The sequence below is a fragment of the Macrotis lagotis genome, chromosome X (genome assembly GCF_037893015.1).
Source record: "Macrotis lagotis isolate mMagLag1 chromosome X, bilby.v1.9.chrom.fasta, whole genome shotgun sequence".
In the NCBI taxonomy this organism is placed as follows: Eukaryota; Metazoa; Chordata; class Mammalia; order Peramelemorphia; family Peramelidae; genus Macrotis; species Macrotis lagotis.
This window is the reverse complement of record NC_133666.1, coordinates 107,567,747-107,592,581: the sequence shown is the minus strand read 5'-3', so window position 1 is coordinate 107,592,581 and position 24,835 is coordinate 107,567,747. Positions and strand designations below refer to the sequence as shown.

The 24,835-nt window shown below is 33.8% G+C and overlaps 1 protein-coding gene across 3 annotated transcripts in view; it reads right to left on the bottom strand.

The window, feature by feature from the left end:
- Nucleotides 1-24,835, bottom strand: part of TRPM3 (transient receptor potential cation channel subfamily M member 3) — a 385,211-nt gene that overhangs the window by 324,065 nt on the left and 36,311 nt on the right. For all 3 annotated transcript variants that reach the window (XM_074206394.1, XM_074206395.1, XM_074206392.1), the window contains exon 3: nucleotides 15,436-15,560. In XM_074206394.1, the coding sequence (XP_074062495.1) occupies nucleotides 15,436-15,560 (125 nt within the window). The remainder of the gene's footprint in view (nucleotides 1-15,435; nucleotides 15,561-24,835) is intronic.

Here is a 24,835-nt window from a genome sequence, read left to right as displayed (position 1 = left end):
CATAGATGAATATACTGTCATGACTATTTTTTTTAACTCTAGACAAATTCAAAACAAAAAATAACTAAGACTCTACCTCTTCCCTTTACCTTACAGTTTCTGAATAAAAGAAAATTTGTCATTTGCAAGTTTTGAAAAGTTTGTTGTTTGTTTCATTTAATTCAAAGATAATCCACAGATCTGTCCCTTATTTGAGAATGTTTTCCTACATGTATGTTATACCTGGAAAAGACTTTAGTTCCCTCAAAACATGACTTCGTCTATTCTAAAAATCACACAAAGTACAGGAAATATCAGATACTTGACCAAAATAAAGAAGGCAAGGCAATCGAGTTGTGGCGATAGGAAAAAAAAAAGTAGCTACTGCCATTATAACTAACAAAGGGCTACCTTTTTCCAGAAGATAAAATCAAGGAGAAACCAGCATTACTTTAGCTGTAGAAATGTCTATCTTTGAATGAGTACAAAAAACCAGATAAGAAACATCTGTGTGATGAAGAGAAGTATGTTTTTTTATTATTCTTGGAAAATTTCCTTATATTTTTATTTCCTTCATTATGTGAATGTCATTGTGAAGTGGACCATGCTGCAAAATATCTGAGATTTTAGGTCAGGGGCAGGAATATCCAGCCCATGGGCTGTGTAAAGCCTGGGAAATCACTTGATCTAGCACTGCCAAGGTAACTGCAGGTGGGACTTGAAACCTTAATAAAACTAGGAGCTTTTTAGGGTTGAATTAATTAAATGTTTGATCATCAATTTTTAAGCTTATAATTTTGTTTTGCCCTTGAATGATGTTATAAATATCCAAAATGCACTAGGCAGGAAAGTGCTAAAATAACATCAAAGTATATGCTGATAATGAAACTGCTTGACAAGGTCAGGAACAGGTAAGTATTTCAACATTCCTGCTGGGTTTTAATTTTCTCTATTCCAAAGGTCTTGAGAATCTGGCAGTGAGAGAAGGTGGAAGGAATCTTAACACTAATGATGATGCTGATGTGCATTTTTCAAAGGTTTTGAATTAATTTCTACATTCAATGAGCTCAGTTTTTAATTTCAATGCAACAATTTTTTCAATTCTAATATTGCTCTCTTATTCACTATGAATGTAAATGAACTTACAGTAGGTGACAAAAGTGAGAAAAATGTTGATTCTCTGTATAACTCACCAAAAATTGAATATATAATTCTCTCAAGGTACTTAAATGCCATTTTCTTATGTATGATTTGAGAAGTAGCATTGGAGTTAATTCTGGCCAAAATGTCCATGCAATAACACCAGGGTATGTTTAAATTAATTGGCCAATGTGTGCTTATGAGTCTTCTATGTTTTAAGTATTCATTTTGTGCCTTCCTATATATGATACAATTTTTATAAAATTAATAACTTTTCTAGTAGTGACCCCTTTAATCTGTTTAGGGGAGATCCTAGACATGTCATAATTTTGTTTAAGAGATTTTCCCTTAGAACTCTGTGCATGGAGTAAATAGTTAAAAAGGTGTAAGAGAAAAGATGAACCCCTGGTCTTTGAGTTTAAGCTCTCCAAGGTCTGACCTTATCTGCCTGAGTCTAGAACCAAAGTTTCTTTTTTGGGGGAAGGGACACAGAAAGCAGGACACATAGGGCTGGACACATAATGTTAACTGATGCATGATCTAGTGACAGAGGAAGCAAAGTTACCAAAGATGATAATCTTTTCTCATTTTTCTCCATCTTTTGCTTTCTTTCTTCACTCTTTATCTCTTTTCCTTATCCTAATTCAATACACAAAGGTTCTTGTAGCAGTCAGTATAGAGTGTCTGTTAATACTATGGAAAGTTGGAACAAAAAAACACTACTAGAGTCTTGGGCTGATGCTTTAGTATCTTGTAAGCAAATAATGGAGGTGAAGAATTTTTTCTGAGGTCCAGGTATTCCAAATGGGACCATGCCACAATATGGCCATGGCCCCTTTCCTGACTAGCAATCACATTATTTGGATGGCACATTAGGTGGAATTTCATGTGAAGAGAGATGACAAAAAGAGGAACCAGAAGTCAGAGGTGCCCAGGCTCATGTGGTGGAGATCAAGTTTGAAGAGACAAAGGTACAATGAGGGAATAGGCTATCTTATGGGAAGGATGAACAAATAAAGAAGGGTTACAGTGTTGCTGAGGCATCAATGAGTGAAAGGAAAGAAGTGGGAAGGGACCCTTTGTTCAGTAAAGAAAGCATTGTACCAACTAAGTGAAAATTGGCCTAGATGTCTTAGATTCTGGTTAAATGTTTTTCTCTAGTGAATCAGATATAATTCTAGTTATAAGGCAGGATCTCACTGAAATCCAGATGCTGCCTCTCAGCTGAGTAATTCAAATAAGAAACCTGCAGACCAAGGGATTCCTTTCCCAAACAGTGAACTGCTATTGGAGCAGGGTGAGTCCCATTAAACTTAACAGGAGGCATAATTACACCCCTTTACAGTGTTCTGAAAATGTAGTCCTTAGCATATACACTGGGGAGATTATTCCTGTATCCTTTCATGTTTTCCATTATAATAAATCCACCTCTCTGTGACCTGCCCTAATCCTAGCCAAGTATTCTTTACATACAGAAGGTGGGAGGGGGGGGGGAGAAATGATTTTTGTTAATACTGAGAGCATTTATTTTCTTTAAGAAGGCATTTTACAACTATTTTGTTCACTTCTAGATCAGAGGTTCTTAGTCTTTTTTGTTTGTTTGTTTGTTTCAAGGAACCCTTTGTAAGTCTGGTTAAGTCTATATGGGCCCCCTTTCCAGAGAATTGTTTTTAAATGCATGACATGTTAAGGAATGATAAGTTAACTAATTATATTGAAATAGTTATGAAGATATTTTGAGTTTTCTTTTTTGGCAAGGCAATGGGGATAAGTGACTTGCCCAGGGTCACATAGTTAAATAGTTAAATAGTTAAATAAGTACTAAGTATCTGAGTTTACATTTGAACTCAGGTCCTCTTGAACACAGGGTTGGTGTTCTATCCATAGTGCCATCTTGCTGTTCCTCAAAAATAAAAAAAATAAGTTCATGGACCCCAAGTTAAGAAACTATCATTATATTCCTTTGGAGTATTAACAGGTAAAACTTCTCTCCTTTATTCTGAATAGCCAGTATTAGAACACAGCATCTTCTTCTCTGCACTCTATAGTGCAGAGCTCTATAGCATTTACATAAAATTTCAAAAATGACTTTTATCTCAATATTCAAAGAAGAATAAAAGAGAAGAATGTGAAACCTGAACTTCTGTGGATATATTTTTAATGTGCATATTTAATTTAGTATATTAATAAGAGAATTACCCTGTTTGGTCATCTAAACTTTTTTTTTTAGTTTTTGCAGTGCAATGGGGTTCAGTGGCTTGTCCAAGGCCACATAGTGAGTTAATTATTAAGTGTCTGAGGCCGTATTTGAACTCAGGTACTCCTGACTCCAGGGCCCGTGTTCTATCCACTGCAACACCTATCCACCCACATCTTCTAAACATTTAATGTCCCTTTTGTTGGCTGTAAAATATCTAGGGAAAAGGGTTCCCTTTTTTGTGGGACTCTCTCTAATGTATGGGTTTCTTAGATAACATTTCTACCTATGATTATTCCCAAATTAGGTGTCTGAAGCAAATTGAAAATGGAGATGCAATCGAAAAAACAGAAATGACTCAGTAAACATTTTCTTTCTCTGCCTTGCTGTTGTGTTGTTTCTAATTCCCAGTGGTATAGTCATTGGGTTTAGACTTAATGAGAATAATCATAGGAATCCAATAAACAGTGGGAAGAGGAATCCTGGATAATTTTTCCTGAGCTTTTGCAAAATGAAGTCACAGTTGATAGCCTTTAGAGACTGAGAGGTGCATTATTACTAACTATATGAGAATTGACCATCAACTATGTTATAATAAAGATAATACTGAATTTTCTTGACCTGAAGTGCAAAGATGATATAGTGAAAACATTTTCAATTTATAATCAAGAAACAACACAAGAAGGTGCAAAATGGTTTTTGTATGGTTTTTGGAAATTATATTATGGTTGATGGAAAATGTCATTTAAATCATATTTAAAATGAAGGTGGTTTCTGAGGTTCTCTTACCTACAAATAATTTGTATTTTTAACTTACAGTGGAAAATGCTCATGCTTATAGGTGGCTCAAGCCACCAAGTCCAAGTATTTTGTTTTATCAATGAATAACAATAGGTGGATTTGTGGGATTCAAAATGACAGTCATTTGAAGTTCAGTATAGCATTCTTTCACAGATCTGCTGAATTGTAGTGTTGGAAATTTAATCCAACCCATACTGGCAAAGAATCACCATTATAAAATGTCCAACAATGTCATCCAGGCTCAGTTTGAAGAACTCTAATGAGGTCTCATTACAACAATTCACTTATGCTCTCTGGATCTTAGATTTTTCTGTGAAATGAAAGCTAAATACTAAAGTTGTCTTCTGAGGTTTATTCTAGTTCTAAAACAATAATTATCTCATCTCATTTATACAAATTATTTTCATGTAATTATTATTTTTATTTTATTTTTTTAGATTTTTCAAGGCAATGGGGTTAAGTGGCTTGTCCAAGTCTACACAGCTAGGTAATTATTAAGTGTCTGAGGTCAGATTTGAACTCAGGTACTCCTGACTCCAAGGCCAGTGCTCTATCCACTGCGCCACCTAGCCGCCCCTCCTGTAATTATTAAGTAATCATTAGGAAGTTTTTGTTTACTTTGAGATGAATTGAGTCTCCATGACATTTCTATCTATTGCTTCTTTTTCTATTATTATTATAAAAAAGAATAAAATTATCCCTTCTCCATATTTACAACTATCAAAATAACTGAAGTCATCTTTAATCATATTAAAATTATAAAAAATCTTATTATGTCTTCTAATTTGACTGTACTTTGCTGCCTCAATTTTTAGAATAGGAAAACATAAAAGAAAAAGAAAAGGACCTTGAGTCTATGAATAAGTGAATTATTATGGTAGAGAGTCATTGTCCTCTGCAGGCACTTGATTCAGTTAGTATTGTTGGAAAACCTACCATGTGCCTAATATATTAACTACTGAAGTGAATATGGAAAAATAAAAATAGTATGGCATCTTATTAAACTTCATATTATATATATATATATATATATGTATATATATATATATATATATATATATATGTATATATATATGTATTATATTGACCCAGATTCCTTTTGACTATTCCTTGGGTGAAAGTTAGAGGATATTCTGGAGACAGATTTAACTTTTAAACCATGTGGGTGTTATTTGGAATATACCATCTACAACTTAAAGAGAAAACATGTCATAGATGGCAGGTCCTAGATATGGATTCAGGGCAAATCATATCCTCTTTGGGGTTTTAGTTTCTTCTGCAAAAATGAGTATAATAAGAAATTCCCAGTAGCTAGACTCCTAAGAAGATAATGAAGAAAGTAATTTTTCAAGTTTAAAGCAATTTTTCAAGTTTAAGATCATAAATAGATAAGTCTTTATGATATATAAACATAACTTATTATGGTTCAAGTATAATTGTTCTAATCCTCCTAAGGATCAATGCCATGTTTAGAAACTGGTTAGTTCTGTCCTTGTTACATTCTGTTTGCCAACTGTCATTCATTAATCATTTATGATTAATTTGGGGATAAAAACAAAGGCAAAAATATTCGCCACTCAAGGAGCTACACAAGGAATCCAATGGAGATAGATGATTCAATGATTCTTTAAATGGTGAAAGTTTAATTTAATTCAATATTAATTAATTCAAATTTATTAAGTATCTACAAGTAGAAGGAACCTTTCTGGGCTCTAGCTCAAAGAACCACTGAGGTTTATTTTTCACCAAGTTATCCTGACCCTTGACTGGTAGTTTCTCAGAGATAACATTGATGTTTTGCCTGCCTCTTATAAGGGTTTGGCTAAACATGTAATATTCTATGTGAATTTGGCAGCATGAAGGTGGTCAACTACTAGAACAAATTGTGAAACTGTGTGGTCATTTTGGTGTCTCACCTCTTTTCTATTCAGCTTAGATTAGACAATCCAGTGCTGATTTTGATTTGTTTTTAATACTATAAGATTTCTACTGCAAATATAACATTATGAAAAGTTGTAATTATAGAAGGTTTGCATAAAAATAGAACACAAATATAATCATTTCACTTGTATAGAAGCTAAAAAGACAAAAGGAGGTGATCATGGCCAGTTAAAATTCTGAATCACTGAGACCGATTGCAATTTTAATTTAAAGACAAAAATGGCAATCACTAGCTCAAGCTGAAAATGTTTACTTTGTGCATAGGTAATGGATACGAAGGAAAAATGATAGAAAATGAATTTCTAACCCTTGTACTGAAGGAATTTTTAGTTCATTTGGCCAGAATGGAAATACTTAGTTAAAACAATGAAAGAATAGTTTCCACTTCCATGTCATTGCTCTTGCTCTTCCATCAGGGAAATTTATTCTTCTGCACGGCACCACCCCCCCCGGCAAATACTCCTTCTATGATGACTCATATACTTAAAGTGTCTTTGTGAGAGGACCTATGATTTCATTGGTATAGATAAATCCTAGATGAAGAAATTCCATTTATCATGGTGGGTAGGAACTTTTTCTGTCCTGGGGGCTTAGTGAGACTAACACTGAGGAATTAAGTGACTGGCTCAGAGTCCTATAGTCAGTCTGTCTCAGAGGGAGGACATGAATGTAGGCCTTTCTGGCTTGAAGGTTAGCTTTTCATGACCATATTTTTTGCCCTGTATATCACTTTATATTATAGTTATTTGTACTTGTTGTACCCAAATTCTAGTCTATGAGTTTCATAAGTGATTGTTTACTTCACCCTTAAATCTTCTTCAGCAGTAATATATGTATATATATGAAATATATATATATATACACACACAAACACACATTTATATCAGTATATATGTACAAAAACACCCACATATGCACTCACTGCATTATTATTTTTTTAGGTTGTTTTTTTCAAGGCAATGGGGTTAAGTGGCTTGCCCAAGGCCACACGGCTAGGTAATTATTAAGTGTCTGAGGTCGGATTTGAACCCAGGTACTCCTGACTCCAAGGCTGTTGCTCTATTCACTGTGCCACCTAGCTGCCCCCTCACTACAAAGACATGCTTTATACATGGCTATATATATTTAAACACTATACATTAAGCACACATGTACACATCATATTCACACACATTATACACCCACAGTACAGGGACACATATGCATGTTTATTAGCATGTATGCTAATATAACACAATACACACATACCACAACACATAACTATACCTATACACATACACATATAATATTTATACAAACATGGATAAGCAGTTTTTAACCTCTTAGTGCCTGGTATAGAACACTGATCTTCAGTGATTCCAGGGTAGGAAGCTTGTTTGGAAAAATCAAATACTAAAATATAGCTTGAATCTGAGCCCAACTAACATCCCTGTTAAGGTGATCTGTATCTAGAGTTGTTCCAGATTAACAAAAGGATATCCAAGGAACACACACACACACACACACACACACACACACACACCCCCACACACACACATACAGACTCAGGCACTCATCTATTCATATGCAGGGTTTGGGGTATAAGCAAGCTTACAATGCAGAGAAAAAGATGAAATGGCCACAGGAGCCTTCTTGAGTCACTAAAAGAAAGACACTTTCAATTAGCTTGTCTCTGCATTTTCACTCCTTCCATAAGCCACTATTTTCTATAAACCATTATTTTGCTTGTTTGTTCATTTTAGGGCAATGGGGTTAAGTGACTTTCCCAAGGTCACACAGATAGTCAAAGTGTCTGAAGTAGGTTTGAACTCAGGTCCTCCTAACTCCAGGACCAGTACTCTGGAGCCACCTCGCTGCCCCATAAGCCACCATTATTGATACATTTTAAGGAAACACCAGAATTGATTTCCAGTGCCTTCTTTCCTTATGTATTTTCTGCAATATAGCTGTCATATTAGTGAGATATTCCAATAATTTTCAACATAGATACATCTTTTTTCTCTCATTTTCTCAAGTTACTGCATAATAATTATTTGAAAATCCATTTGAACAAATCCATTTGAAGATGTGATAGAATATTTATGATTTTATATAGGAGTTTTGAAAGAATGTCATTATCATCCATAAACACTCATGGAGCATATCTAGATATTTAATAAGTGGTTGGGATTATTTTAAGGGACAATGTTGATGATTAGGCTCAACTCTTGGTTTATTTAGGTTTTTTCCTTTCGAAGTGAATGATTTTTGGAATAGGAGGAATAGGACAAAAATGGTTAGTAAGGAATGGAAACTGAAGGTAAATGAGAAAATAATCAAAAGCATCAACCCTAAGCATGGAGAAAATAATTGAATGTATCCAGAAGAGAGTGACTATTATTAGAAGACTGGAGAGTACATTGTGTAAAGAGAAATTGAAAGAAGTAGAAATGTTTGTCTTGGATAAAAGAAGATTGAAATAGGGCATCATAGCAGTGTCCATATATCTGAAGAGAGAAGTGCAAGTGTGAGAGAGATTAGATACCTCAAAGGGTAGAGGCAGCTCGGTAATGCAGTGGATAGAGTTGGATCTGATGTCTGGAAGACTATGCTTCATACATTCATATCTGGTCTCAGACACTTATTGGTTATGTGATCCTGTATAAATCACTTAACCCTATTTGCTTCAGTTGCTTAGGCTGTAAGCTGGATAAGGAAATGACAAACCAGTCTAGAATCTTTGCAAAGAAAACCCCAAATGGGGTCATGAAGAGGTGGGCACAACTGCAAAACAACTGTACCCAACAGATTGTGAATTAGGATGAAGGGATAGAAGTTATAGAGAGGGAGATTTGGACATGATATAGAAAAAGAACTTAAAAAAAGAAAGAATGGATTGACCTGATTGGAGGTCTTTAAGTAGAAGGTGAATGATCACTTACTGGTATGTTAAGAAGGACTCTTGATTATGGACAGACCGAACTTGATGGTTTCTAAAGTTCGTTCTAATGATTCTAATACCACATTCAAGGATCTTTCAAATTACTTCAAGGCTCTGAATTTAGAGCTAATGTGTAGATGAATGAATGAATGAATACAAACAGTTGTTAAACTTTCCCTATGTGATAAGCATTACAAATGGCATGATTCTCCTTAAAAGAATTCATAATCTAGTTGGGAAATAGGACATCTATTCCCATTTATTATCAAATGATTAAAAGAGAAGAATAAATATTGTAGTTGTCTGGGAGTAGATAGTGATGAAGGAAAAGACCTTCTGACTTGGAATCCAGATGAAAAGGGAAAGGTCATTTTCCTTCATGACAAAGATTAGTCACAGTGCTCATCTTTTCTAATTCTAACAAAAATGATTATTTTCAAAAATAAATGCCAATTCCTTTGTCTATTCATGAAAAAATTGTCTCTAAAATGACCTACACAGTGGTGAATATAACTCAAAATAACAATGTCAGCATCAAAGAAACAAAACAATATTTTCTATCTCTGATAAGAAATATCATCAGGTATCAGAAATAATGACTTTTTTATTATGCTTATTTAAAATGAAATCTACATTTTTCTTACCTGGACCCTATTTTAAAATACTTCAGACTTGGACACTCTCTCTGACTAGAAAAAGCATAATTCTAGATCTTTAAATATTTAAAAGTATGAACAAATAGTTAAAATATTTAATAATACATGATTTACTTGTCTTTTACTTTAACCCTGATGCAGTGTACTTAATACACTGGATGTGGAATTAGAAGACCAGTTTTCTCACAAATTCTACTTGCATTTGCTTGGGCAAATTCTTTACTTCTCTGGGCCTTAATCATTTAGAAAATCAGGGTGTTGAATGCTCTCCATTATTTTTTCCAGCTTTAAATTGATTATTCTGAAGGTGGTAGGTAGGCACTTATTGTTTTGAGAGAAATTGGAAGGTTTCTTTTATTACATGTAATTTTCATTGTATGAATATAGAAAAACCCTTAAAATATTAGTCTGGTTATGATAATTTATAATAACTACATAAGGTAAAAGATTTACTTTTCTTCTTTTCTCCTCCACTCTATATATGTGATTTCATTCCCAGGGAGGAAACTCCTTCTACCATTATAGATAAACAAATTATTCTGCAGCTAATAGTGATGGAGAATTGGTAGAGATCTTGAAAGATTAGATGACCCCCACACCACAACATCACCCAGCTATGTTTTATTCACTTTTCATTAAAATGCCTAAAGGAGTCCAAGATTGCCTCAAATTATAAAGGTGATGAAAGTCACCTTATTGATCCTCCAGACTATCCCCCCTCATTTTATAGATGAAACTGTAACCTAAAATGGATGTGTGGCTTGTCCCACATTCTGGATATAAATGGCAGATCCTGGATTTAAATGCAGGACCTGTAACTCTTAGGAATAGGAGAACAAGACAAAATGCTTTGTGAGTATTTTCTGAAATTGTTTACCTTTTAGGTAAGACTTAAGGGGTCATTATTTCAATCCTTTTCCAAAATAATGAACAAAATACTAATTACTGACAAATATTTTAAAAATGAAAATGAATGGGGGTGAGGGTAGGAGGCAATTAAAAGTACCTACTGTGCAAAGCATTTTACAGATTCTAACTCATTTAATTCCTGTAACAACCCTGGGAGGTGTTCCTAAGATTACCCCCATTTTATAGATAGGAAAACTGAGGCAAACAAAGCTTAAGTGATTTGAACAGGGTTACACAGAAGTAAGTGTCTGAAACTGATTTTTGAATCACGCCTTGATAACAGACCTGGTACTCTATCTACTACAACACATAGTTGCTTTTTTTTAAAACCATCTAGCTGTCTCTTTTTTTCTACAAGAAAGAATTAGAATATTATAAATTTCAGCTTTTTTTCCTTATTTTAAAGTTTTGCTGCAAATAATTAGCTCTTGAAAATAAACCCTGTTATATATACCCAGTGATTTATGGATATATATATATATATATATATATATATATATACATACATATATATATATACATATATATTTACTTTTTGAGATTTGTCTACTGTTTATTCAAAAAAGAACTAAAATCATTCAGTATCATCTATATATGGAAAATTCTTCTAGGTAGCTTACTACCTCTTTTTTCCCTTTCAGTTCTTCAACATCTTATAGAATTTAGATGTAGAGAGACTGATAGACTATAGCTCACACAGACTACAGATGCTTTTGCAGCAGCAACAACAATAACAATGATAACAATAACAACAAAACATTTTGAACTCTGGATACTTTAATATACTATTCATAATGTTTTCTAATTATGTACTCCTTAAGGTATCATTAAATACCTTTTAGTTTGAATCACTAAGATCATTGTCAAATTCCTAAGGGATTTGCAAACTACTTAATGGGAACCAAAGTGAAACCTCCTTATTTTGTACAAAAGGAAAATGATATTCAGAAAGTTGCAGTAGCTCCCTCCAGGTGGCAAGTAGCAGAATCCAAATTGAAATTCAAGATCTCAAATTCAGAATTATTCCCATTGCCTCTCAAACTGATTGTTCTAGAGAAATGCAAAACTTCAGTGTTATAATTAACTTGATATGCCATACTCTCTTTTACAGGTCTTCATGATCATTAATAATGTTTATTTACACTGTGATAGACTTTTACTGATCATACAACAACATTGGATACCATCTGTGTCAGGATAAATGATCAGAATCAGACTGTGCTTCAACAATATCTTTCTTTCTTTTTTACAGATATTTATTTATTTTTTCAAATATATGCAATGGTACTTTTGACAATGTCTTTCCTGATAGCATGATATAAGAAACTGGGGAAAATGAGAAAATGCAAACAGTCAATAAAACAATTATTCTTTAGGTACCTAAGAAATATGCCAGTATCTGTGTTAGGGACTAAAGATTATAGATAAAGACAAAAATAAGATTGCTCTCATGATTCTTATATTTGGAAATTTAAAGGAGAAAGAAAACATAGAGATAGGTAAGAGAAGAAAGTAAACCCAAGAAGAGAAACAACAGTTTGAAATGGAGAAATGGAACATGGAAAGAGTGAGAAACACCTCAGTTAAAATTGCATCTTAGACAGTTGCTAGCTATGTGTCTGTAGGCAAGTCACTTAGCCTCTGTCAAGCTCAGTTTTCTCATTTATAAAATAGGAATAATAATAGTAACTAAAGTTATTGTTATTGCTAAATGCTTTGCCTATCTTAAAGCACTATAAAAATCTTACTTGCTGTACTACCCCATGTATAAAACAGACCCTTTTTGGAAAAAGTTGGGGTTTAAAAGCTAGGAGCATCTTATTCAATGGTTGTAGATATTTTTTACTTGCATTTCCTGCTTTTTCAGCTTTTTATCTTTGTGCTCATTGTTAAATGTGCTTATTGTGCACATTTGTTAGCATTATATTAGGTTACATTTTGCCACATTCTGCCCAAAAATGGCTCAGAAAAGATTTTCTAACAGTGCTGAATTCCAGTTTAGTTCCAGGTCAGTTTGGTCCTCCTCCAAATAAGAAAATAATCTGAGACTAGCTATGGGAAGAAGAAAATCTACTAAAACCTACTGAAGAAGGCCATGAGAAGCTAGTCAGTAAAATGGACTGAGTTAGAGAGGGAATTGAAGAGATGGATTGAAGAGCAAAGGGCCATTGGAATTCCTGTGTCCAAAAAGATAGTTCAGCAGGAGGCAAGAAGAATTACTGTTGAAAAAGAAGGGACTGATTTCAAAGGAGGACACAATTGGTGCTTCAGATTCATGAAGTGGAATGGACTAAGGCTTGCACAAAAGATGCCTGAAAGTTATGAATAGAAGGTCCTTGAATTTCATGATGACAAGTTCAATATCTTAAAGTAATACATTTTTTTAATTTTGATCCCCCAAATTAAGGTGCATCTTATACATGAGTGTGTCTTATATATGAGGAAATACAGTACTGTTATTCATAATTCCTTTTGTTGAATTTGCTGAATTTTGAACCTTAAGAAAGGGGTGTAGCAAGAACTACCTCCCAGTACTAGCAAATGAAATGCCGCTTTCTTCAAGAAACCTCTACTATTCAGTAGCTCTCAATACTCTCAAAATTCTACTGCAGAAACTATTTTGTATATATTTTGTTATTTTTCTTTGTGTTTTTCAGTTTTTACACAATAGAATATAAACTGCTTGAGGAAAGGGACTGTTTTCTTTTGTCTTGGTATTTGCAGAATTTATTGATTGTTTAGCACATAGGCTAATAGGCATCTAACAAATATTTACTGGATGACTGAATTCATATTAAATTTGAGTGGTAATCTACTATGCTTAAAGAAGGTTGTCCAGATCAATTCAAGGAAGAACAGTTGGCAAATTCAGGAAATAGCTTCTCTTTAAACTTGACAATCTAAAGCAATTCATTTATGGAATAGGATGGACTTGATTAATAGATGTTAAGTGAATATTAATGAAACTGATTGCAGTTGATGAGCATCCTTGACTCTCCAATATGGGAGTCAAACTCAAATAACACTTTTGAATAGAGAAATATCAAAAGTTAAGCATGATCTTTTACTTTTTGGAAGTAAATTCTAAACAGAAAAAGATCAATAATACACTTGTTCAATTTTGTTTTCTGTTGCAGGAACCTTAAATTTAGTCTCCAAGGATAATTACATGTAAGGTCAAGAAACAGATAATTTATTTTAAAAAGTTACAGTTAATTGTCCAAATATTTTCAAATAGAGATGTTTGGGACTTGATTGACAGTTTATCATTTAATTAGAAATGTTAAAACTTTGAGTTTTTATTTTCTTCAGCTCCATATTGAATTGTATTATATAACCTAAAATTATACAGTCAAAGAATACAAGGTAATATGGAAATATAAAATTTATTCTACAATATTTAATTAAATTTTTTAGTTTTTTTCAAGGCAAATGGGGTTTAGTAGCTTGCCCACGGCCACACAGCTAGGTAATTATTAAGTGTCTGAGATCAGATTTGAACCCAGTTACTCCTGACTCCAGGGCTGGTGCTTATCCATTGCACCACCTAGCTGCCCCCAATATTTATTTTGCTGTTAAAATTCCAATTAAGTTAACAGTAGTATGGGATAAAAGTGCATAAGGGCAAGGAATGGATTTTCTAATCAAAACAATTAAAATTCAAAGGTTCTTACAAAAGTCTCACAAATTTATAAGGAGTAGCTATTCAAAGTCAATGAAATTTTGGATGAATCTCAGTCTTTAAGCCAAAGATAGAATAAGAAAAACCTTATAAAACCCTCTGTTTTGTCTTTACTTTGTACCTTCTTTCCTTTCACAGCTAAATGAAACACATCAAACTGATAGTTTGTGCTTGTTTATTGATTCAGAAAGTTATTTCCTATTTCAGAAATTAAAACAGAATAACAACCAGGAGGGAGAAATAAACAGATCAGCTCATAATATCATAAAAGATGCATATAATGATCACCTTGAAATGCTAAAAGACTTTGAAACAACTTCTGAACCTTATAAAAAGAACTATGCAATAACTTTAAAAATATGTACTGAATGCCCACTATGTGCAAATAGTGCTTGAGGGTATTTTTTAGTGATATATGTCTTTAAGAAAATCAACCTTTTTATGTGCTGATTTCCAATTCATAAAGCATATGTCAACTTAGTTAACCAGAATAATTCTTTTCTTTTACTTTTTAAAATTTTAGGTGGGTGTTTTTGCAAGGCAATGGTTTTAATGACTTGCCCAAACTCATACAGATAATTATTAAGTAACTGAGTCTGGATTTGAACTCAGGACCTCCTGTCTCCAGGGCTGGTGTTCTATCCACTGCACCACCTAGCTACCCCCAAGCAGACTATTTAATTAGAAAAAACAGACTTCCAATTCCTGCTCTTAACCATTCTAGATAAAAAGTTCTTCAATATAATATGAATCAAATATCTGTTTCTAAGGCAAAGGTTTTGATGGAATCTATAAGTGTTTGCTCAGGACTGCAGAATTTATCTTTTCATGTTAATACTATACAAGTAGACCATTTCCCTGGAAGAGAACCCAGCCTGACCTGGGTGCTATACTTTTTCAGAACACTGGTAGATGTTCTAAGTCTTATGAGTTGCACTAGAAGCAAAATGCTTTGACAAATACATAGATGAAAGAGAAGAAATGCCAAAAAGTTCATTAAGGATGAATACAATAAAAAGGAAGCAAATTAGATATAACTATTTAGTACAAGAAAAAGTGAATTTATCTAGGAACACTGACTTTTAGCATTAGCGTTATTATAGTAGGTAGAAAAAAATAGACCCTCACTACTTAAAAAAATACTCTGCAAAGATTCAAACTCTTCCCCCCTTTTAAAGTTACTTATAATGAAGGTAATATAAGGACTTACATCTTTGCCAATCAGATCCTCCTGGTTTTCTACAATTCCCCAGGGAGCAATACCTATAGTACATATCTTCCCTCGAGATTTTGATGCATGGTCCTTTAAAGCATCTCCAACATGCCGAATAACTCCTAAAAAAAAGGAGAGAGATATAATAAGGGTGTTTAAAAGGTTTGTTCCCTATCATTTAATGGTGAATCATATTTACTATTTCTCTAAAAGTAAAGAATGCATGCTCTGTAACATTCTGAAAATTCAAATTTTTCTGGCATAAGGTTAGGTAAAAGTATTAGCATTTCCATAAGCCTATATCCACTCTTGTTCTAAATGAACCTAGAGAGTGAAAAGGAGTATATGTTTGTGTGTGTGTGTGTGTGTGTGTGTGTGTGTGTGTGTGTGTGTGTGTGGATATGCTTAAATTATTAGGTATAAACATTAAAAAATTCAGCTAAGCTAGTTTACATATAAATGAAAGAAGTTAATGTTCACAATAGGAAAGACAAATGAAATGAAAATCTTTATTATAATTCTGTTTCTATTTATACCATGAAGGACAATATTCATTAAACTAAACAAAATGTTTTTAATAATGTCATCATAAGAAAGTTATGTCCTAGGTTTGTAGTCCAGTAACAAGATATTAAAAAATTTAAAAATTCAAATACATGTGCAACTATTAAAACATAATCATTTATATATAGACATTAATGAAGGCAAAAGGAGGAAGGTAAAAGATCATAGATATTAAAGCATGAGTAGACTTGAAAATAGAAATGCAAACAGGTCTTACTTTAATAAATATGAGAAACTGGACCATGAGGAAAACTGCATAAGGACAGAGAATTTCACTAAGTAGTATTTCAAAACTGAGTTTCAACCGTTTATGTTACAGCCCCACAATCCACCTCCTAAAAGAGAAGTGATTCTTTTATGATGTAGAATAACAGAATTTCTGGAAATGACCAGTGTAGGAATTTGTTTTACTTGACTTCCTATCTGTTACAAAAGTTTTATTCTTTTCGTGGGATTAGGAGAAAGAAGTTGAGAGGAAGAAAAAATCAATCTTAGTTGAAAGTAAATTTTGTTAAAGGAAAATAAAAACATTTCTTTTATTATAAATATGTAGTTAGTGGATTACCTGAACTGAATAGAACAAACTACATTCAGTGATTTCCATTTTTTAGTTTACAATAGTCCAAGGATTTAGTGATTAAAATACTTTAATGGAACCTTAATCATTAAATAAGTCTAAAAAATATTATGAGTACTATGTTAAATTATCCTGCGGTTGACAATAGTTTTTGTTAATTGTCATTGAAAATGATTTTCGAGAACAAAAAGAGTTGAGAACTATTATGTTTGGAAGTATTTGTGAACATTCAGAGTTGTGAATATTTATCTTAGATGGCTTTGAAATGAAGAGGACCAATTGGATTGTCGTTATGTTTATGCTTCTTGATTCAAGGCAGTTGAGTAAGAAGTTCTTCTATAAGAAAGGAACATCTGGCCACTTATAAATATATGTATCTACATGGGATTAAACTGATTTCTACATATGGATACACACAGACTTCTTTTTTGGAACCATACATTCATCTTTAGATGGGTTTATTGTAACTTCATATATATTTATCTAAATATTAATTGCACTATTTACTAAAGGCATATTATATGCATGGCATTATTTAAAATATGTCATGACTGAAAAGTGTAGAGCCAAGATGGTCAAAAGAAGCCAGGAACTTTCTTAAGTTCTTCCATGTTTCCCTTAGAAACAACCTTAACCAAGTCTATAAATAGATTTTCGTGAGGTAGAACCCACAAAAAACTCCAGAGGAGCATTTTTGAGTATGACTAGGGCAGGGAACAGAAAACCAGCACTTGGGTGGTAGGGTGATGTGAGAAACAACTGAGTTTCACAGATACAGGAGTGATTTCCAGCGTGAAGGCAGAAATTCCCAGAAGCTCTAAAATGCTCCAAAATGCTCTAAATATCTTAAAATTATGACTCTAAACAAATTCATGAGTGGCAGAACCTAAAGAAAGACTGAATGAAACAACTTTATAGCCCAAGAGAACTTAGAAGCTCCATGGGAAGGCTCTGTTATACCAGGGTTGGAAGGAGCCCCTGTACCAGAGCAAATAAGCTCCAGTCTTTTAGGAACAGTCTGTGGAGATCCTGGTCCTGGGGGGCACTGGGGTTCTTGGCAGTGGCAGACCTCCCAACCCAAGGATTAGCAAGGATAACTTGGAAAGTCTGAAAGAAAACTCTGCCAGAGTGAGCATGGAGCCCAGTGTAGTTTAGGCCTCATTGCAGACCTGGCCCCAGGAAATAGAAGCTGCCCTATAAAACTATTTAGAAGGGAGCCAGGGAAGGAACTGTCCAGCAGCTGCTTCCATAGCACTCAGCCCACAGAAGGCAGTCAGGGGAGACTGCAGAGGTCTCTCTGCTCTCCCTGGGACAGGACTTTATCCATATTCAGAATCTGGTCTCATTTGAGGCACCCTACTGCCATAGTGGAATAAGGATGCTCCTCACAGCTTCAGCACAGAGGGGAGTGCTTGTGGTCATCCACAGAACAAATCACAGGCCAGGCGAATCAGAGACACTCATGAGACATTGAAGGAAGTGAGGTACTTGAGGTGGGTTTGCCCAAAAACACTCGAAAGCTTGGGAAGCACATTAAAACCAGGTTATAGGCTGGGGAAAGGAGTAAACAGAAAAAAAAAAGAATCTAACCATAGATAAACTACATTGGTCCCATGGAGGATCAAAATATACACTCAGAAGATCAAAGTTTATGTATTAGAGGTGTACAAGAAAAATAGGAATTGGTCTCAGAGTACGAAAGAATACAAAAAAAGATGTTGCACATCAAGTAAGGGAAGTAGAGGAAAAAATGGAGAAGGGAAATGAGAGTGATACAAGAAAATCATGAAAACCAAGTCAACATCTTGGTGAAGGAGATACAAAAAAAAATGCCAAAGAAAACAACATAATAAAAACTAGTTTAGGTTAAATGGAAAAAGCAAACCAAAAGGCCAATGAGGAGAAGAATGCCTTAAAAAGCAGAATTGGCCAGATGGAAGAGAAGATAAGAAAGTTCTCTAAAGATAACAACTCGTTCTGATGTAGAATGGAGTGAAGGGAACCTGATGGTTTTAGGAGAAATTAAGAAACAATAAAACAAAGCCAAAAGAATGAAAAAAAAAACCTAGAAGAAAATGTCAAACATCTCACTGGAAAAACAACTGACCTGGAAAACAGATTCAGGAGAGATAATTTAAAAACTTTGGGGCTACCTATAAGTCATGATCAGGAAACAAGCATTGACTACATTTTTAAAGAATTCTCCAGGAAAATTACCTTGATATCCTTGAAGCAGAAAGTGGGGGAATCCACTGATCTCCTCCTGAAAGTGATCCCCTACAAAAACAAACCCTCTCAGGGATATTGTAGCTAAATTCCAGAACTCCCAAGTAAAAGAAAAAATATTACAAGCATCCAGAAAGAAACAATTCAAATATTGTGGAGTAACAGTCAGGATTACACATGATTTAGCAGCATCTACAGTAAGGGCTCATAGAGCTTGGAATATAATATTCTGGAAGGCAAAAGAGCTTGGATTACAATTTAGAGCAAAACTGAACATCCTCTTTCAGAGGAAAATATGGAGAAAAGTGAAATTTCAAACTTTTTTGTTTAAACAACCAGTTTTGAACAAAAAGTTTGATCTTCAAGTACTGGACTCAGTTGAAGCATAGAGAGAGTAGACAGAGAAGGGCAAATTGTGAGGGATTTAATCATGTTGAACTGTGTGTATTCTTACTTGGGAAGATGATACTGATATCTCACATGAACCTTCTCATTTATTAGAGCAGTTAGAAGGACCATATAGAAATAAAACTTAGAATATGATGGTATAAAATATTATAAAGATGGAAACAATGCATGAAAAAAGGAATGTACTGGGAGAAATGGAAAGAAGAGGTAGAAAGGGCTAAAATATTTCACATAAAAGAGTCAAATAAAAGGTACAATGGAGAGGAAGGAAGGAAGGTGAGGGGGAATGAGTAAACCTTTATTCTCATCAGAAATGGCTCAGAGAGGAAAGAACATACACACTCAATAGGGTATGGAAATCTATCTTTCCCCTTGAGGAAAAAGGAGAAGGAAGGGGATGGGAGAAAGGTGGCAGGGTGAGGGGAGAGTGGGTGTAGGTGATAGAGGAGAGGGAGGATCATGGGAAATGGTAGTGAGATACCACACTTTTTTTTTAACAAGGTGGGGGGGTTGGGTGGCTTGCCCAAGGTCACATGGCTGGTGATTGCTCGGTATCTGAGGCTGGCTTTGGGCTCAGGTCCTCCTGTCTCCAGGGTCAATGCTCTGTCCACTGTGCCACTTGGTTATTGCACAAGACACTTTTGAGCAGGGACAAAGTGGAAGGAGAGAGAGAGAGAGAGAGAGAGAGAGAGAGAGAGAGAGAGAGAGATATTAGAATAAATGGGAGTTGGAAGGAATAGATGGAGGGAAATATAGTTAGCAATAGCAATTGTGGGAAAAATATTGAAGCAACTTCTCTGATGGACTTATGATAAAGAATGCAATCAATTCCAGAGACAGAACTGCTGTTATCTGAACACAGACTGAGGTTCAGTTAAAAAAATGAAAATAAAAAATAAATAAAATAAAATATTTAAAAATGCAATTGAACAAATGCAAAAAAGAAAATAAAACCTTCAAAAATACCACTGGGCAAAAAATAGAAAATGACCAAATGGAAATGGAGATGCAAAAACTAATTGGAGAAAATACCTCCTTGATCATTAGTCTTGGACTAATGGAAGATAATGACTCCATGAGACTAAAAGAATCCATTAATCAAAATAAAAAATTGAAAAAATAGAAGAAAATGTAAAATACTTCTTTGATTAAAAAAAAAAACTTATCTGGAAAATAGATCCAGGAGAGATAATTTAAATATCATTGAAATACCTGAAAGCTATATTTTTTTCCTAAAAACAGCTTAAATAGCATTCTTCAGGAAAGAGTCAAGGAGAAATGCCCTGCTATACTGGAAACAGAGGGGAAAAATGGACATTGAAAAATCCATTGATCACCACTTGAAAGGGATCCCAAATTCCAGAATTATCAGATTAAGGAGAAAATCCTGCAAGTGACCAGAAAGAAGCAATTTATAGACTTAGGAGCTACAGTCAGGATTTCATAGGACCTGGTTGCATCAACATTAAAGATCTGTAATTAAAGACCTGACATTCCAGAGGGCAAGGGAGCTTGGATTATAACCAAAAATAAACTACTCAACAAAACTGAGCATACTCTTTCAGGGGAAAAGATGGATATTTAGCAAAATAGGTGACTTCCATACTTTTCTGATGACCAGAGCTGAACAGAAAATTTGATCTTCAAACAGGAGCCTCAAGAGAGACAGGAAAAGGCTAACAAGAGAAAGGAAAAAGACTGCTATTCAATAAGATTAATCTGGTTACATCCCTATCTAGGAGGAAGATTCTTATAACTCTTGAAAATCATACCTCTATTAGAGGGAGTGTACTTGGGCTGAAAGTATGGCCCAAAGTTGTTTTTTATGGAACGATTAAAAAAATGTTGACACTAAAGCGGGGGGGTTGTAATGAATCAGGAGGAAGGGGGAGACAGAATGGGATAAATTACATCACATGAAGAGGCACAAAGACTGTATTACAATACAGGGAAAGAAGGGAGGGGGTGAGAGTCTTACTCTCATTGGATTTGGCTCAGAGGGAATAACAGAAACAATCAGTTGGGTTTAGAAATTTATCTTACCCTTCAGACATTAGGAGGAGAAAGGGGAACAAGGGAAGGAGAGGAAAAATAAACCATCAATGAACTCCCTAAGAAAAATCTCCAGGCCAGATAGTTTCACAAGTAAATTCTATCAAACATTTAAAGAACAATTAATTCCAATACTATATAAACTATTTGAGAAAATTGAAGAGAAGGAGTTCTTCTCTGACACCAGTATCATGCTGATACCTAAACCAGGAAGTGGTAAAACAGAGGAAGAAAATTATAGATCAATTTCTTTAATGAATATGAATGCAAAATTTTTAAATAAAATATTAGCAAAGATTATAGCAAATTATCACAAGGATAATATACTATGATCACGTTGAATTTACATCAGGAATGCAGGATTTGTTCCTTATTAGGAAAACCATCAGTATAATTGACCATATCAATAGCAAAACTAACAGAAAACATTAGAGAGTATAGGAATATCTGGAGTTTTCCTTAAAATGATAAGCAATATCTACCTAATGCTATCAATAAACATTATATGTTAGGGGAATAAGTTAGAAATGTTCTCAATAAGATCAGAAGGAAACAAGGATGTCCATTATCCTCTATTATTTAATATTATATTAGAAATGTTAGCTTTAGCAATGACTTGAAAAAGAAATGGAAGCAATTAGAATAGTAATGAAGAAATAAAACTTACTTGTTGCAGATAATATGATGGTATACTTAGAGCATCCTACAAAATCAACTAAAAAACTTCTTGAAAAAATGAACAATTTAGTAAAGTTGTTGGATATAAAATAAACCCACATAAATCATCAGCATTTCTATATATTACCAACAAATTCCAGCAACAAGAGATAGAAAGAGAAATTTCATTTAAATTGGAGTTAACAGAAGGGAGTCTACCTGTCAAGGCAAACTCAGAAACTATATGAAAACAATTGTAAAACACTTTTTCACACTAATAAAATAAGATCTAAAAAATTGGCAAAAAGACTTGTCCATGGGTAGCTTGAACTAATATAATAAAAATGACAATTAAACCTAAATTAATCTACTTATTCAGTGCCATACCAACCAAACTACCAAAAATTACTTTACTGAATTAGAAAAAATGGTAATTAAATTTTTTTTGAAGGAACAAAAGATCATGAATATCAAGGGAATTAATGAACAAAAAAGTAAAAGAAGGTTGCCTATGTCATCCCAAATCTAAAAGTCTAATATAAAATATCAATCATCAAAATTGTTTGGTACTGGATAAAGAAATAGAGTGGTGGATCAGTGGAATAGATTAGGTACCAAAGAAACAATGGTAAATGACTATAGTAAACTATTGTTTGATAAACTCAAAGACTTCAGCTTCTGAGATAATAACTTACTCTTTGATAAAAATTTCTGTGAAAAATGAAAGATAGCATTGCAGAAACTATCTATAACAAGATAAGGTTGAAATAGTTACATGATTTAGGCATAAAATATGATATAGTAAGCCAATAAGGAGAATAAGGAATAGTTATCTATCAGATCTTGTAAAGAGTAGCAGTTTATGACCAAAGAAGTGATAGGGAGCATTATAAAATGCAAAATGATTAATTTTGATTTAATAAGTTTTTGCTCAAATAAATTCAATGCAATCAAGATTAAAAAGGAATGCATTAAGCTGGGAAGCAAATTTTTAGCTGATGTTTCTGATAAAGGATTTATTCTAAAATATATAGAGGACTGAGACAAATTTATAAGAATACAAGTCATCAAAAGATATGAATAGGCAATTCTCAGTTGAAAAAATTATCCATAGTCATATGAAAAAATGCTCTAAAAGAACTGTCAAATTTAAAAAAAAATGCCATTCCCCAATTGACAAATGATCAAAGGATATGCAAAGGCAATTTACAGCCGAGGAAATCAAAACAATCCATAGTCATATGAAAAATTGCTCTAAATCATAACTTATTAAAGCATCTCTGAGATACCACCTCACACCTCTCAGACTGGCCAATATGACCATAAAGGACAATGATCAATATTGGAAGGGATGTAGGAAATCTGGGACACTAATACAATGTTGGTGGAGTTGTGAATTTATCCAACCTTTCTGGAGAGAAATATGGAAATTCACCCAAAAGGCAACAAAAATGTATATACCCTTTGACCCAGCAATACCATTACTGGGTCTATACCCTGAAGAGATGATGAAAAAGGGTAAAAACATCACTTGTACAAAAATATTTATAGCAGCCCTGTTTGGAGTGGCAAAAAATTGGAAATTAAGTGAATGTCCTTCAATTGGAGAATGGCTTAACAAACTGTGGTATATGTATGTCATGGAACACTATTGTTCTATTAGAAACCAGGAGGGACGGGATTTCAGGGAACCCTGGAGGGATTTGCATGAACTGATGCTGAGCGAGATGAGCAGAACCAAAAAAAATTGTACACCCTAACAGCAACATGAGGGTTATGACCAACTTTGATGGACTTGCTCATTCCATCAGTGCAACAATCAGGGATAATTTTGTGGTATCTGTTATGGAGAATACCATCTGTATCCAGAGAAAGAATAGTGGAGTTTGAATAAAGACCAAAGACCTTTAATTTAGGGGAAAAAACCCATTATCTTATTATGTAGTTCTGCTATCTCTTAAACTTTATTTTTCTTTCTTAAGGATATGATTTCTCTCTCATCACATTCAACTTAGATCAATGTATACCATGGAAACTATGTAAAGACTAACAGACTGCTTTCTGTGGGGGGAGGGGAGGAAAGGAAGATGGGGGGATATTGTAAAACTCAAAATAAATAAAATCTTAAAGGAAAAAATCTTTCAAATCATTATTGAATAAAGACATGCAAATTAAAACCACTCTGAAGTATCACTTCATAGCTCTCAAATTGATCACTATGACAAAAACAGAAAACTGGCACACTAATGCCTTGTTGATGGAGTTGTGAACTGATTCAACTTTTCTTCATGGCACTACGCTCAAGGTAAAACTCTGCATACCCTTTGATGCAACAATACCACTACTAAGCCTGCATTCTAATGAGATCATAAAAAAGGGTAAAACAACCCACACGCACAAAAATATTTATAGCAGTTCTTTTCACTGTGGCAAAGAATTGGAAATTGAGAGGATGCCTATCAATTGGGAAATGATTGAAGAAACTGTGATATATGAATATGACAGAGTACTACTACTATTATTATGTAAGAAATTTTGAGGCACAGGTCTTCAGAAAAGTCTGGCAAGGCTTACATGAACTGATTTTGAGTGAAGGGGGTGGAACCAGAAGAATATTGTGCACACCAACAGTAACACTGTGTGATTATCAACTATGATGTCTTGCTCATCTCTACAGAACAATAATCAAAGACAGTTCTAAAGGATTTAAAATGGAAAATATCATTCATGTTCAGAGAAGGAACTATGGGATCTGAATGCAAACCAAAGTTTAGTATTTTCAATTTTAAAAATTTGTTTATGGTTCCCCCCTTAGTTATTTTTTCTTTTTTGATTTAATTCTTTTTTCACAACATGTAAATATGTTTAATATAGTTATACATGCATAATCTAGTTTAGATTTCTTTTTGTCAA